Consider the following 16,245-nt stretch of genomic DNA (forward strand, 5'->3'; position numbering starts at 1 on the left):
ATAAAAATAAACCCAGATGTTTGGATACACCCGTATTGCTGTGGAAGAGGATTTTTGGCCATAATTTTATTCTTGTTGAAGCAGGCATAATCTTTCTTGATTTATTTGAATAAAACCAACAGTTATCCCTAAGGACAGTTTTCATTTACCATATAATCTTCTCCCTTAATGACTCAGAATAAGGGATGGAAACTATAGAACAAGAAATCTTAATTTCGTACTACAGGTGGACCTAATTTATAACAAACACTCCAGTCAGTGTAATCTGAGAGAAAGTAATATTCTATATTTAGGTACAGGGGTAATTATGCCTAATATGCTGAGACTTTGAACAAAACTGGGATGTGAATTCTGGCCTCTACCACCAAATAAGTAATGTAACTTTTGGAACATTCTCTAAACTCTCAGCCTTAGTTTTCTAATATGTAAATGGTAATAATAATATCTACATTTCAGGAATTTTTAAGAATTAAATAAGATTGCATAAACAACCTAGCATAGTCTTTTATGCATAGAGAATAAATAGTAGTTACTATTAATCTTGAAGGGTTATATTTATGTGTGTATGAGGAGTGCCAATGAATGTAATTTACTTAGACTTTCAACAAGCATTTATCAAGGCTTGGCAATAAAACCTATCAAAAAGATAGTCTGGCATATGGTAGGGAAGACATGGAATGTTCTGTAAGTGATAAGCTAAATGTTTAGCTGCAGATACTTGACTGGGTGGAAGATTTTGAGTAACAGAACCCACCAGAATAGATTTTGAATTTTAACTAGTGTTAATTTTACAATTTCTATCTAGATAAGGTAATAAACATTAAAATTTCTAAATTTGTAAATGACACCACTTTTTGCTGACAGTAATTGATGAACTCATGGTCAGTGACTACAGGAAGACTGAGGCTTCATATAGAGCCATTTCCACAAAAGTGATTGTTAAGCTTTGGTGTGAGCAAACATTAGAAAGTAAACTAATGAAATATAGGATTAAAATGATATTTACAATTAATAGTCTCTGATCAATGTGGTATATTGGAAAGGATATGGGTTTTGGAGCTAGTTGAATTAGTTCAAATACCAGGAAGTAAATTTATGATAGTAATTGTGATTCTTTTATGAAGATACTGACATTATTAACACTACAGCCAAAATAGAAAAGTGATCAATATTGATTGAAAAAGTATTAAATACAAAGTAGGAAATGTTTTTCTCCTCTATGTGTAATATAAATAATTGTACTGTAAACCTAAAAAAAATAACAAAGATGAAGGAAATACACAGTGAATAAATAAATGGTAAAATTGGTAGTGGTTTCCAAACCAAGGAGAACTGAAAGACATAAACCATATAGTCTGGAATCATAGCAACCTAGAAAATACATTTGACATTTGGAAGCATATGGAAAACATAAGATTATTCAACAAATTCTGTAATTCTAGAACTATACTTAATCCTTTGAAACTCAAAAGTTATATTGTTTTCTTTTGCAGTTTTTAAAGGTGTTTTATTTTGAAATAATTTTAGATTTAAAGAAAATTCCCAAAGATCGTACAAGGGGTTCCCTTTATACAGCTTCCCCTAATTCAAAAGTTGTATTCTTAAAAAAAAACTTGTTGCTTGAAAATAAGTAAAAGGCAATGCTAATTAATGTAACAACTAATAAAAAGTAGAAATTATTAATTCTAACAGTAAAATAATTAGAAATGTAAATAGGTTCAGAATAGTTTATTTTAATGTTTTTTAATTTAATTTTGAGAGACAGAGACAGCATGATCAGGGTAGGGTCAGAGAGAGAGGGAGGCATAGAATCTGAAGCAGGCTTCAGCACAGATCCCCACGGGTGCTTGAACCTGTGAACCGTGAGATCATGACCTGAACCGAAGTCAGGCGCTGAATGGACTGAGCCACCTAGGGGCTCCAGAATCAGTTTTTAAATTTTTTTAATTTATTTTTTATTTTTATTTTTTAATGTTTTTTCTTTATTTTTGAGAGATAGAGAGAGGCAGTGTGAGCAGGGGAGGGTCAGAGAGAGAGGGAGACACAGAATCTGAAGCAGCCTCCAGGCTCTGAGCTAGCTGTCAGCACAGAGCCAAACCTGGGACTCGAACCCACAACCCATGAGATCATAACCTGAGCTGAAGCCGGAGACTTAACCCACTGAGCCACCCAGGCACCCCCAGAATCAGTTTTTAAACACTAAAACAGAAGTTATAGATTAAGTCTATTGGCTGAGTGTGACTTTAGAGATGCTTTGTTTGAACCACATAGTTGTTGTTTTAACATGAACTACTTGTAAATATGTAAAAATTAAGATCTTTTATACAGAAATCTGGATTACTAGCTTCTCTTTAAAAAATCAGAAGATAACCTGGCCTCACCAAGCCCATGTTCCTCTTGGCAGGAGTTGGTTGGATCCAAGTTGTGGTTGTCTTCTTAAGGTTGGGTTTATTCATTCTCTAGGTCACTGTGGTTCCCTACTGGTCTACTTCACTGCCTTGAAATTACCTTTCTGGCCTCTCTTCTAAAGCATTATTTAACTGTAGTTAAACGACAGTCAGATCTCCCAATATTGTGCTCCGTGTCACTGTCCAGAAAAATATGGGAGATCAGAAGACCTTGGCTTTACTCTAGGATATCATTTCTATCTATCATAGAGATTTCTTTATTGTCAAATGTTAAGTAATGAGTGTCCTATATGAGAACAGAAACTTGCCAGTGAAAAGTACAAAACGAATATGGCAGTATCTACCTTAAAGAAATGAGAGTCTTGAAGTACAGATGAATCTGATCCTCAGGAAACAATTAGAAAACAAGCTTTTTGCACACAATTGAGCTGAAATAAGTTTATACTTAAAATAATGTTGGAGTTGGTTCAGAAAAGGATAAATATATGCACCAGAGTCAGCTACAAAGATCTCGTATGTGCCCATTATATTAAAGGCATTATGTTAGGAGCCATGATTCAGGAGGAATTAAAGTATGAAGCATTATGTTTTTAAAAATTACAGCCCAAAAGGATATAAACAGAAAGAGGTATATAATTCCAGGAAATTTATGTTAGGTTTGAGTGGTATGATAAATGCTATAGAAGTAGGCAAAAAAAAAAAATGAGATTTGGAGAGTAAAGAAAGGGCCCCACATGGTGACTACTTTTGGAAAGAGGAGACTTTGAACTAGGATTCACATTCTAAGAGCAAAAACAGAGAAAAGTGTATGGGCAAGCTGTAGCTTTTTGTTGATCGAAAACTAGTTTGACTTCAGCAAGAATAGGAGATGGACTAAGAGATAGCTCTGAAAGATATTATGGAAAAAAACATAATGATTAGATGTGAGTGATGAAGAAGATTGAGGACTGTTTATGTGAATACTTACACTGATGAACAGAACCTTAAAGGATAGTTAAAATTAGGAAGTTGAAGACATTTTAAAACCAACAAAGTCGTTACTGTGGGTATCCTCATAGGGGAGGATGATAAATTACTTACGTTAAAATATTTTAAGTGGCAGTTACTTCATTTGTTCTGTATATATCCTTATAAAGTGAAGTTCTCATTTAGGGTTACAAATGATATATACTAGCTCAAATTGAACTTGTTTTCTTTCTCCATTAGTGTTCATGTCAGTAAGACTGATATTCAAAGGTTGGTCAACTTCTTATCTTTTTTGTCTAGCTGAATTTGATAGTTCCTTATTCTACCTTTAAATAATTGCATGATCTTGGACAAGGGACTTAATTTCTTCTACCCTCATTTACTGTATCTAACATAGGGGTATTCCCTACTTTACAGAATTTTTGTAAGGTTTTGAGATAAAAGTAATTAGGAAAATTTTAAGATAAAGTAATTAACACATAAGTTATAGTTGTTACTATTTCTGTTTTGTATCTTTGTTTATTCTCTTGGATTTTTCTGTCTTTTGCTTTATACTTTCTCTTTATTTCTGTGATACTCAATTCTCAGTTCTGATTTTTTCCTTTAGAATTGTTGTCTTTTCATCAGTTGATATTAACAGTTTCCCTAGAACTTCTTTCAAGCATCTAAAACTTAACACCTTAATTATTTTTTATCTTTCTCATTACCTTACTGCTACTAACAAACTTAACAATTTATTTTCAGTCTAATCTTTATCCTCAATGGTACTACTATTTTAAATCAAATTCTTTCATGTTTTTCATATTGCCTATGTATTTTTAATCTGTTTCTTAAAATCTAGAAATACGAATCAAGATTTAAGAGATGGTTATTGCATATATTTAGTTTTTAATTAAAGCAGCATGAAGAAATAAATCATATTATAAAGAATACTAAACGTGAATTATTTATACTCCTATGTGCTTAAGTAACATAAGAATGGATTTCATTTCTTTTCATAGAGTTGTTAAAGAATTAAATATGAAGTGCTAAGCAAGGTGCCTGGCAGGAGATAAATATTCCTTATAAATGTTAGCCATTATAATCGTCACTGAGAAGCACACCCAAGCTTTTGTTTATAGGCAGCAGATGATTTGATGAGCACCGGAAGATTCTCCTTTCCCAAGATCTGCCTGTTATAGTTCTCTAAATCCTAATAAATGTTCAGTACTTTGGATTTAGACTTTTTTGGGACCTCCCTGTTAATATAAAGATCACTCTCTTGGAGTAGGGGTAATTGGAAGAGGCCTCTCAGAGGTTAATGTTCTATTTCTTGATCTGGTTGCTGATTACATTCGTGCCACTTTGTGGAAATTCATCAAGTTTATGATTCATATTCTAGTTTTCATGTTTGCTATATTTTAATAAAGGGTTAGCCTGGAAAAAAATGTATATAATTAGAGGAATTCTGTATCAGAATTATCGATCATTAATATATATTATGTGAATTGTTTTTAAATGGCTTTCATATCTTAGAGGTTTCTAAACTTGCTCAGCATGTGAAATAAATTTCTTCTGGGTAATATGTTTTTAATACCATCATTTGAATTATGATTTAACTCAAAATGAAAAATCTGTTTTAAGTTTTCTGAAGATGCAAATTTGATTAAATTATGTGTCCTTTTAGTGGTACTATTACCCATGAAAAACTCAAACTTTTAAACTCAGTGATTGCTTTTTCTTAAGTTTTTCCATAATATGCATTGCCATGCATTCATTAATTTTGTATTCTACTAGCACAGCAGACAAGCTTAGTAGGCACCTGAGGCGGAGAAAAATTATGGAAGAAAAAGTCAGAAAATTGAAAGCATTCTACTAATATCAGTTTTTAGCAAATTGTGAAAACACTGACATTATGTAGTTTTTAGTATTGGAACATCTTAGTTTCAGTTCCAGTTTAAACAGGATCCAGAGGGAACATTGTTTGAGGAATATTGTTGCAGAGTTTAACTGTTTCTTTTTTTTTCAGAGTTATATATACAGAAATAAACTGGTTTGGATTTTACTTGTAATATGAAGACTCTTCTAAACCATTTTAATTACTGGCTGTCAAAAAATGATTTATCACTCTGAAACATGCTCATACTTTTTAAAAATGTTTACTTATTTATTTTGTGGGGTTGGGAGGAGCATGAGTGGGTAAGAGGCAGAGAGAGAGAGAGAGAGAGAGAGAATCCAAAGCAGGCTCTGCATTGTCAGCACAGAGCCAGATGCAGGACTTGAACTCACAAACCCTGGGATCATGACCTGAGCCAAAGTCAGATGCTTAATTGACTGAGCCACACGGTCACCCCTTTGATATCCAGGTACCCAGATATTGTTCCATTTTATAGAAATCCATATCTCTTTCTATTTTTAGATGACTTCAAACCTGCTTCTATTGACACTTCTTGTGAAGGAGAGCTTGAAGTTGGCAAAGGTGAACAGGTGACAATAACTCTGCCAAATATAGAAGTGAGTATTTCTATATATTTAGACTTACAGGATCCTTTTGCAGTATTTCTGCTAAATTTAAATGAAAATAATTGCACAATTCATGTAATGATAGTTAAAGTGATCAACAAATATACCAAAGCAAAAAATCTGTATTTTTTTTATGTGGTAACTCCTGTACTAGGTAGCTATTGAGAATACAGCAGAAGACCAGACATGGTCAGTGTCCTGAAAACTTGCCATTTAATGAGGAAGACAGGAAATTACTGATTAAAAAAATACAGAAATGTAAGAGATATCATAAAAGTATTGACAGAATATTCCAGAAGTACAGAAGAGCAATAATTCAGTCAGCAGAGAGAGAGAAGCCAGGCAGGGTATGCTCTCTTAAAGGAGAGTTGAAGTTACCCAGGTAAAGGAAAGAGGGAAGAACATTTTAGGCAGAGAAAAGAAAAAGACATGGGCTAAGACAAGGCAACAAAAGAGCCTCTTACATTTGAAAAACTGCATATAGCCACTATGGCTAGGTCAGGAGTCTAGTAGGGACACAGTGGGAGATGGACAGGTATTTAGAAAGCAGATTATAAAGGCCTTAATGTTTAAGACAATAGAACTTAAACTTTATCCTGTAACTCTTTTTAGACAGCTGAAATGAAAGAGAATAGTTAAAATTACCACCTGTTCAAGAGCAAATACATTTTTCTGCTGGCCATACAGTCCTTCAATAATTGTGAATAGGAATAGAAATTACATTCTCAAATTCACTTTGTGGGTTTTCCTCCCTTAATTAAAGAACTTCTTTAAACAAGTAGGAGGTTTACATTTCTTCAGAGTTCTTAATTTTGTAGAAATGTAATGATTTTAGTTTGAGGCATTTAGATTCCCTATTTTTTTTATGAACTTGGCTCTCATCATCCAGGTAAAACTGAATAGAAGCTAGGAGTCAGCCTATAAAATAAAACTTTTATTATATTATACTTTTAAGAGTACCTTCAGTTTCTGGCAGTTCTTTGGTAGAGTAGATTTCTTTAATGTGGTAATAGTTAACATTTATTAAGTGTTATATGTAAAGGGTACAATTCTATGTTCTTTATAAGAATGATCTCACTGGGGCATCTAGGTGGCTCAGTTGGTTAAGCATCTGACTTCAGCACAAATCATGATCTCGTGATTTGTGAGTTCAAGCCCCATGTGGGGCTCTGAGCTGACAGTGTGGATCCAGCTTGGGATTCTCGCTGTCTCACTCACTTTTTCTCCTTCGCCCCTCCCTCTCTCATGCTTTCTCTCTCTCTCAGAATAAAAATTAAACTTAAAAAAAAAATAATTAGCTACTTAAGTCCCACAACTACCTATGCTTAGGAACTCTTCCTAATGATACTTTGCTAATGAGGAAACTGAGGCATGTGGTAGTTTTGTAATTGTCCCAAAGAGGGGCACCTGGGTAGCTCAGTCAGTTACGTGTAATTGTCCCAAAGATAGGTAGCTTATAAACCACATAGTTGGGCTTCAAATCCAAGTCTTCTTGACATTGATAAATCCTTGACCTTTGTAAAATAATTTTTACAAAATTCTTTTTTTGTTGTTAGTTTAAATTCATATTAGTTAATATATAGGGAAGTGTTGGTTTTGGAAGTAGAATGTAGTGATTCCTCACTTACATGTAATACCCAGTACTTTATCCCAGTAAGTGCTTTCTTTAATACCCATCAGATAGGATAGATTTTTTGATTTTCATTCCTCTAGGTTTTCTTTGGTAGTACCAAGTAGAAGAAACTAATAAAAATGAATACTCTGGTTTCTCTTCAGATCGTGTAAGTCTTTCGCTTTTTACTAAAAATGCCTGGGTGGCTGAGTCAGTTAAGTGTCCTACTCTTGATATTGGCTCAGGTTGTGATCTCACAGTCGTGAAATGGAGCCCAGCATTGGGCTCTGTGCTGAGCATGGAGTCTGCTTGGGGGAGGCTCCCTTATCAGTGCATGCTGGGTGCATGTGTTCGCTCTCACTCTCTCTGTCTCTCAAAATAAATAAACATTAAAAAAAGTAAACTAACAAAAATGGAGGCTGTTAAGCTGGTTAATCATGGGAATTTAAAAATCTCTCTTCATTATGACTAATTCTCTACAAGACTACTATAAAATTTCAAAATGTTGAATTTTGAAGGGAAAAGACTTAATTGTTATGATTTGTCATTGGTGCTGTCCAAGTTTGGTGTTCTTTAGTTGCGACTCTACTTTGTGGAGTGCTTTTGTAGGCCTCAATGAAATAGTCCACTGTAAACTTTCAACCACACTTCCTATTGTGTAGGAAATGCATCTCTAGGGGTTGCATATGACGTCAGCCCCAAACACCGGTCTTATGAAAGTTCCAGATGTCAGATGGACTGCTATGCCACTTAAACCACCCTCTAGGGCAACATCCCTTCCAGGATGAACTTGGAAGGTTTGAGTCTATCCACTGAGTTTATTTAGATCAAATGGCAGAATAGCCCACCACATTCTTGGGACCTCAACCTATGTTAGGACTGGTTTTATTTTAACATCCTAGTGCGGTTATATTTTTAAATGACTTATATCTTCTATCATTTTTTAATAATATTTTAATCCTGTTGTGACTTTAAGCTTCAATACTGTCTTGTCTAATATTAATATTGTCACCTTTACTCTCTTTTTGTTTGCATGTTCATGGAATCTCTTTCTTTTATTTAGCCAACATGTTGTTTGAAATACATCTTTTGATAACAGAATAGTTTTAAACCCAGTTCAACACTTTTTGTTTTTATTAGGAGAATTCTATCTGCATTTAGTTCAAAGTTAATATACTTGATTTTTATATCTATCATCTTATAGTATGTTTATTAGCTATTTTAATTTGTTTTCTCTTTTTTTATTAGTTTCATTAAGACTCTCTTCTTTCCTTTTTTTCTCTTGTATTTCTCTAGAAAGTACTATTGTAATTTTTCATTCCATTATTGATTAATTTCCTTTCCTGGTATTTGTCATCAGGCATGATCAGATTTGTCTGTCAGGAGATAGGGGACAAAACTGGAAGGTGTGTAGGGAGGTGAATAATAGTAACTTAGGTGAGATGATGATTGGGTTCTGAGGTTGGATAATTTATAAGCAGTAAACATGGAGAAGATTGGATGTATTCAATAGTTAATATTTTTGAGGATTGAACAAATTTAATATTGTGCATACAAAACACTTTGAACAGTGTATAGCACTCTATAGATGTTCACACATGTTTATACAAGGCAATCTTTTTAAAATCTAATTCCATTCTTCTGCTTACAGGCTTCCAAATGCTTTTCATTGCTCTCAGAATAAATCTCAAATTCACCCCACCCCCCATGGCCACCAAGGTCCTGTGGGGATCTACAGTCATCCATCTGCCAAGCTCATCTCCCTCTCCCACACCCTCTCCTTGTCACTTCATCTTTCTGACCTCAGATCCTTTGCACTTACTGCTTCCTTTTCCTGGACCTCTCTTCCCCCAGTTCTCATGGTGACTGTGTCCTCATCTTTCAGGCTGCCTGTGACTGAAATTTCATTTGCTCATAAAAGTTGTTTAGAGGCAAAAATAATTCATATTCTTAGTATATTCCTAGTATTTTATTACATTAATACTCTTCTAAGGGAATGGCATAAGGAACTGGGAAGGAATTAAAGTTTAAAATAGGAATAGTGGGGTGCCTGGGCAGCTCGGTTGGTTAAGCATCCAACTCTTGATTTGGACTCAGGTTATAATCTCATGGTTCATAAGTTCAAGCCCCACATGGGGGTCCATGCTGACAGTGCAGAGCTTGCTTGGGATTCTCTCTCTCCCTCTCTCTCTGCCCCTCTCCTATTTGCTCTGTCTCTCTCTCTTTCTCTCAAAATAAATAAATAAACCTAAAAATAAATAAAATAGGAATGATGTTCAGTTTAATAGGGAAAAAAGGCTTTGCTTTTATTTTAAAAATTTTTAACATTTATTTACTTATTTTGAGAGAGAGAGAGTGCATGAGCAGGGAAGGAGGCAGAGAGAGAGCAATAGAGAGAAGCTCAACACAGGGCACGAACCATGAACCATGAAATCATGACCTGAACTGAAGTTAAGAGCTGGACACTTAACCAACTGAACCACCCAGATACCCCAGTAAAAATCTTTACCTTTTAAAAGCTTCTTCAAATTGTGGACAGCAGGTATAGAGATTATGAAAGCTTTATTTAACTTTGGATCAAAGTGTTTATATTGTTCATATTCAACATTCATTTAGTATCTCTGAAGGGTTTGGTACTTTAGGTGCTAGGAGAAATTTTTTAAAAATATGATTCAGTCTTTATTCTAAAGGAATTCAAAGTACAATAATGTATCTTAATTTTAAGATCTATTCTTAGTAGAAATACAAATATCTTTAAGAAGAATATTGCACAAATCTCTTATCCACTGTCATTTGGGGTCCTTGGGTTACTATTAGGGTGTATCTTATTCACTTATTACTCTATTTCTTATACTTCCTGTAAACTGATAGATGTATCTAAAGGCGTAATGTGACTTAGAGTCTGTGTGCGTGTGTGTGTGTGTCTGTGTGTGTGTGTGTGTGTGTGTGTGTGTGTGTGTGTTTAGGTAAGAATACTTTATAGGTGATGCTGTTTACTTTATATCACATCATGAAGGACATTATGTCTGTTGTCCACTTTTAATGATGCTAAAATTAATTGGTAGGTTTAGTGTAATAGATAATCTGTATAGGAAAGCACCACTTTAATAAAATACCAGATTTTAAAAACTAAACTTATGAAGGAAGAAGATAGGTAGGAAGTATGATTCGGGCTTCTGTTTCCTTATCTATAAAATATATTGGATGTATTAGAATTGAACCCCAATTGTCTGTTGTATACCAATGAAACTAATCTTTAGTGACACAAGGCAAGTACTTCCTCTGTTCCATATTTTCAATGATTGCAGGTTTGAGACCTCAGCTTTGCTTCATTTCTGTCTTTTTTACTACGAATCCTTGTCAGAGTAGTAAACTTAGATAGTTAGGTGATTTGAGTATAACATAGATTGAGAAACACAGAACATCTCAAAGGCGTTCCCAACTGATTTTCTATGACAGATTTCAAGGAATAATATTTAACTTTTTAAACAGGGTTCAACTCCACCAGTTACTGTTTTCAAAGGTTCAAAGAAACCTTACTTAAAGGAATGCATTTTAATTATTAACCATGATACTGGAGAATGTCGACTAGAAAAACTCAGCAGCAACATCACTGTAAAAAAAACAAGGTATGTTGGGGGCACCTGGGTGGCTCAGTCAGTTAAGCATCTGACTTCAGCTCAGGTCATGATGCCACAGCTCGTGGGTTCAAGCCCTGCTCGAGCTCAGAACCTGGAGCCTGCTTTGGATACTGTGTCTCCCTTTCTTTCTGCCCCTTCCCTGATTTCTATACTCTGTCTCTCTCTCTCTCTCTCTCAAATATAAATAAACATTAAAAAGTTTTAAAACAATAAAAAAAAACAAGGTATGTAGTTAATGAAATAAATTACTTTATCAACAAATAAATTGCTGAGGAAAGGAAATGTCAGAGAAAAAATTATTGGATTAGATCACATTATTATATAAGGTTTATTTCTTTATGGTACAAAATGTTTTAATCTTTTTCCAAGTTTAAATTTGGTGGAGATCCCGGGCCAAAAGCTTTTACCACTTCTTTCTATGATATATAAAAGCTTTTTTTGTTTCTGAATGTTTTCTATATGCGTGAGTATACCTTTTATTCTATTGTAGATGCTTTCATAGGCTGAACTGAATGAAACCATCATACACTCTCCAAAATAATTTCATCATCATTAGTAAAAATGTATTGAGCAGCTAGAATGTGTAAAGTGCTAGAAAAAGAAAAGTTTCTTATACAAATACTAACTTCAAAATGTCTGCATTTTAATTGGATTAACAGATCATTCCATTTTAAAAGTCAGTAAGAATATAGCTATTTCAAATTCTTGTTTGCAAATATGTGGTATTGTCATGTAATATAAGGGACCTACACTAAAAGCCATATAAAGAGTATAGGCAAAAATTGTTCTAGGACTCAAAGGAAGGAAGAAGTTCTCAATGATTGGAACATTTAGAGAGTCTTTATTGATGTCTTCAGAGGTTAAGAATTTGAAGGGATACGTGCACCCCAATGTTTATAGCAGCATTATCAACAGTAGCCAGATAATGGAAAAAGCCCAAATGTTCAGGGACTGATAAGTGGATAAAGATGTGGTATGTATGTATGTATGTATGTATATGAATACATATGTGTATATACACACACACACAATGAAGTATTACTCAGCCATCAAAAAGAATGAAATCTTGCCATTTGCAACAATGTGGATGGAGCTGGAGAGTATCAGGCTAAGGAAAATCAGTCAGAGAAAGACAAATACCATATGATTTCACTCATATGTGGAATTTAACAATCACAGCCAAAAAAAAAAAAAGAGAGAGAGTGGCAAAGCAAGAAACAGACTCTTAACCATAGAGAACAAACTGATGGTTACCAGATGGGAAGTAAGTGGGGATGAGTTTAAATAGGTGATGGGGGCTAAGAAGAGCACTTATGATGAGTACCAGCTATTGTACTGAAGTGTTGAATCACTAAACTGTGCGCTTGAAACTAATATTACACTGTATGTTAACTAGCTGGAATTTAAATAAAATCTTTTTAAAAAAGAAAAAAAAGATTTAGGACTTTTCCTTCCAAACATACTTGATAAGACATACCATGGGTATTTATTAAATGTGAGTTCCCAAATTCAACTTCAGATCAGGGAAAGACCCTTGGAAGCTCTTTTCTTATTAACCCCTTCCTGCTTAGGTAATTTTTATTGGTAGTAAAGTTCAGAAAATATTTATCAGAGAGACCATGAAGTTGTAGGCAAGATTTGAAGGCAGTAATATATCTGACTTATTTGGAGCCAATGAGTAGGATCTGTTTAATAGAGCAGTGATTTGTTTCTGTGCCTGTGTATAAGTAGATTGACAAGCTTACATTTTTGAAAAACATTAATCTACCAAACAAGCTAAATAAACTGTGGGAAACAGAAAAATGAATAAACCACAATTTTTGAAAGTAAGAATGAAGAGAACAATGAGGTTCTAAATACTCTGAAGGAAGAACTGACAGGATTTGGGTGCCTGGCAATGGAAGAGACAAAAGTCAAGCATAATTGTATTATATATTCTATATGCAAAAGTGTTAGAAAGAAAGTATACAAATCTCCTTTAGTAACATATCTTAAAGTAGGAATAAAAAATATCGAAGTGATTTGATTTTAACAGAAATGGTAATTTTAGAATTTAGGGAGTTTGTTGTACTTGTTATATACTTATGTATAATTTCAGTTTATTTTAGTCATTTGTATATGTTTCATCTCTTCAATTTTGAGCAGTAGTTTGGTTTTTATTCACATTTATATCCCCTCAGTTGATGTGTGTATGCCATATATATAGCATAGTTCAATAAGTATTTGTTAAATAAATATTTTTCAAAAAATGAACTAAATTAATGTTTTAATTTTTGAATATCATTTAAAGATTTTTAAAGAAAAGAATAAGTGGTCAATTTTAATAACTTTGTTAGTTGCAGTTGTTAAATTTCTACAATCCCTTTTTTGACCTTTGATATTTTGAACTGCAGAGTTGAAGGAAGCAGTAAAATTCAGTATCGTATAGAGCAACAGCAGCAACAAATGCGGAATTCGGCTAGGACTCCCAATCTTGTTAAACATTCTCCGTCTGAAGACAAAATGTCCCCAGCATCTCCGATGGATGATATTGAAAGAGGTAAAATCTAAGTGTGTATATAATTCCCCCTATAAGAAATTATTAAGAAATGTTAGGTGAAAATTTTTATTTTAATTAACAAGGGAGCTGATATTAAAATTTTTTAATGTTTATTTTTGAGAGAGAGAGACCGAGTAAGACAAAATGTGAGCAGGGAAGGAACAGAGAGAGAGGGAGAACACAGAATCTGAAACAGGCTCTGAGCTATCAGTGCAGAGCCCGATGCAGGGCTCGAACCCACAAACTGTGAGCTCATGACCTGAGCCCAAATAGGATGCTTAACCGAATGAACCACCCTGGTGCCCTGGTTTTAAACTGTCATTGAGAATATATTATATTTTGTAATTATGGGTTTTTTTGGAGGGAAGATTGTAGTTTATGAGTTAGAGTATTATGTCAGTAAAACTATATCTGTAGAAAGAATTTGTATCTTTTATTATTATTCAGGGGAAAAAAGTGACTATTTAGATGTCTGTAACTATAGTTTCTTTTTTACAGTTGTGATGATTCAAATTGAATTCCTCATAGTATCTTTCTGTCAAAGTTTTTTATTTATAGCCAGACTGTAAATATCTAAGATGTCACCAGACCAATAGGGAAGAAAGGAGATTTAATAAGATGTAGTGAGTAAGTTCTTCTGAATTGCTGGTCACTTCTCAGCAGGAAGGTGTTTGTTTCTAGCGAGGCATAGTCCTTTTGAAAGAAAGGAAACTGAAATCTCCATTTTTTCCTAGCTTCAGGCTGGGTGTCTGTGGTACAGGAATTGTGGTAGGAGTAAAATTCTAGTCACCTGATTACAAAGTATATTTGTTCCTACACTCTTCCTTCATAATTTATAGGTAGCTCTCCAATTCCACTTACTCCATTCTAGGCTCACTATAGTATTAGTTCACCAAAGTATTAGTGTTCTTTTTACAAACAGCAAAGACTATATACACTTAAAATCCTTGTTTCTACAAGTGACCTTGAATTTTAGTTTATTATTATATCATATCTGCTTCCAAAATGGATTTGAATTATGATGTCATTCTATTCACGTATGTAATAAAATACTGGAATAGAAAATCAAAGTATTAAAGGGCAAGAAGATTTGCTAATTATTTAAAATTACTTAAAAACTTACTAATTATCAAAACACTAAATTTATATCTGAGCTTCCTAGACACTTCAGACAAAAATGAAGACCTAAATAGCGTATTTTATATTATCTAAGGGACAGATTCCAATGAATCAGACTCTTCTCTGCTATTATATTCTATAAGGAATTAATCATATGGAACTTATTCTAGGGAGCATTAAATTGTATAGTGTCTTCAATAATAAATTTATAGCACATCAAAAAGAATGAAATCTTGCCATTTGCAATGATGTAGATGAAACTAGAGGGTATTACACTAGGAAAAATAAGTCAGTCAGAGACAGACAAATACCATATAATTTCACTCATACATGGAATTTAAGAAACAAAACAGATGAATATAGGGAAGAGGGAAGGAAAAAAAATAAAAACAGAGAAGGAAGCAAACCCTAAAAGACTCTTAACTATAGAGAACAGAGGGTTACTGGAGGAGCGGTGGGGGTGAGGGGGTGGGCATTGAGGAGGGCACTTGTCATGAGGACTGAGTGATATATGTAAGTGACGAATCACTAAATTCTACTCCTGAAACCAACACTACACCATATGTTAACTAACTTGAATTTAAATAAAATCTTAGAACAACAAATAGTCATTTTACAGAGCAAGAAGGAATACTTCTTAATAAATGCATTGTATTGAATAATTGCATTCTAGAGGATAAGTTATCATTGTCATATAAGGTCTAATGATCACAGGTCTATTTTTATATAAGAAATTACCTTGAGATGTTTGTATAGCATGTTCCCTAGACTGTCTTCTTTTAACTATTTTCTTGACCCTTCTATGCCAATGTCTACTGCTATGGTTAATCATCTTTTCAAATTTATGAGTAGATGTCTGGCTGTTGTACTAGTGTTTCTGTGGTTTAATTTCCTTTCACATCTTTGAACTGTCTGTGATTTTTGTTTTTGTTTTTTAAAAATTTTTTAATGTTTTTTATTTATTTTTGAGCGATAGAGAGAGACAGCATGAGCAGGGGAAGGGCAGAGAGAGTGAGATACAGAATCTGAAGCAGGCTCCAGGCTCTGAGCTAGCTGTCAGCAGAGAGCCCGACATGGGGCTCGAACCCACAAACCATGAGATCATGACCTGAGCCGAACCCACAAACCATGGGATCATGACCTGACTTAATCCACTGAGCCACCCAGGCGCCCCTGATTTTTGTTTAAGAAATAAGATGTGGGGTGCCTGGGTGGCTCAGTCAATTAAGCATCTGACTTTAGCTCATGTCATGATCTTGCAGTCCATAAGTTCAAGCCCCATGTCTGTCGTGCTCTGTGCTGATAGCTCAGAGCCTGAAGCCTGCTTCCGATTTTGTGTGTTCCTCTCTCTCTCTGCCTCTCCCCCACTCACGAGCATGTTCTAGTGCTGTCTCTCAAAATAAATACATAAATAAATAAATAAGTAAATAAAAAAACAAACATACGTTAAAAAAAAAA

General features: G+C 34.1%; 1 protein-coding gene across 2 annotated transcripts in view; it reads left to right on the plus strand.

Moving 5' to 3' along the window:
• The window catches only part of EAF2 (ELL associated factor 2), a 34,186-nt gene that overhangs the window by 2,551 nt on the left and 15,390 nt on the right, over positions 1-16,245 (plus strand). The window contains exons 2-4 of one of the 2 annotated variants that reach the window (XM_029940710.1): positions 5,773-5,867; positions 10,981-11,117; positions 13,523-13,668. In XM_029940710.1, the coding sequence (XP_029796570.1) occupies positions 5,773-5,867; positions 10,981-11,117; positions 13,523-13,668 (378 nt within the window). The remainder of the gene's footprint in view (positions 1-5,772; positions 5,868-10,980; positions 11,118-13,522; positions 13,669-16,245) is intronic. The other variant, XM_029940711.1, reaches the window with a different exon arrangement.

This window comes from Suricata suricatta, chromosome 5 (genome assembly GCF_006229205.1).
Source record: "Suricata suricatta isolate VVHF042 chromosome 5, meerkat_22Aug2017_6uvM2_HiC, whole genome shotgun sequence".
Lineage (NCBI taxonomy): Eukaryota > Metazoa > Chordata > Mammalia > Carnivora > Herpestidae > Suricata > Suricata suricatta.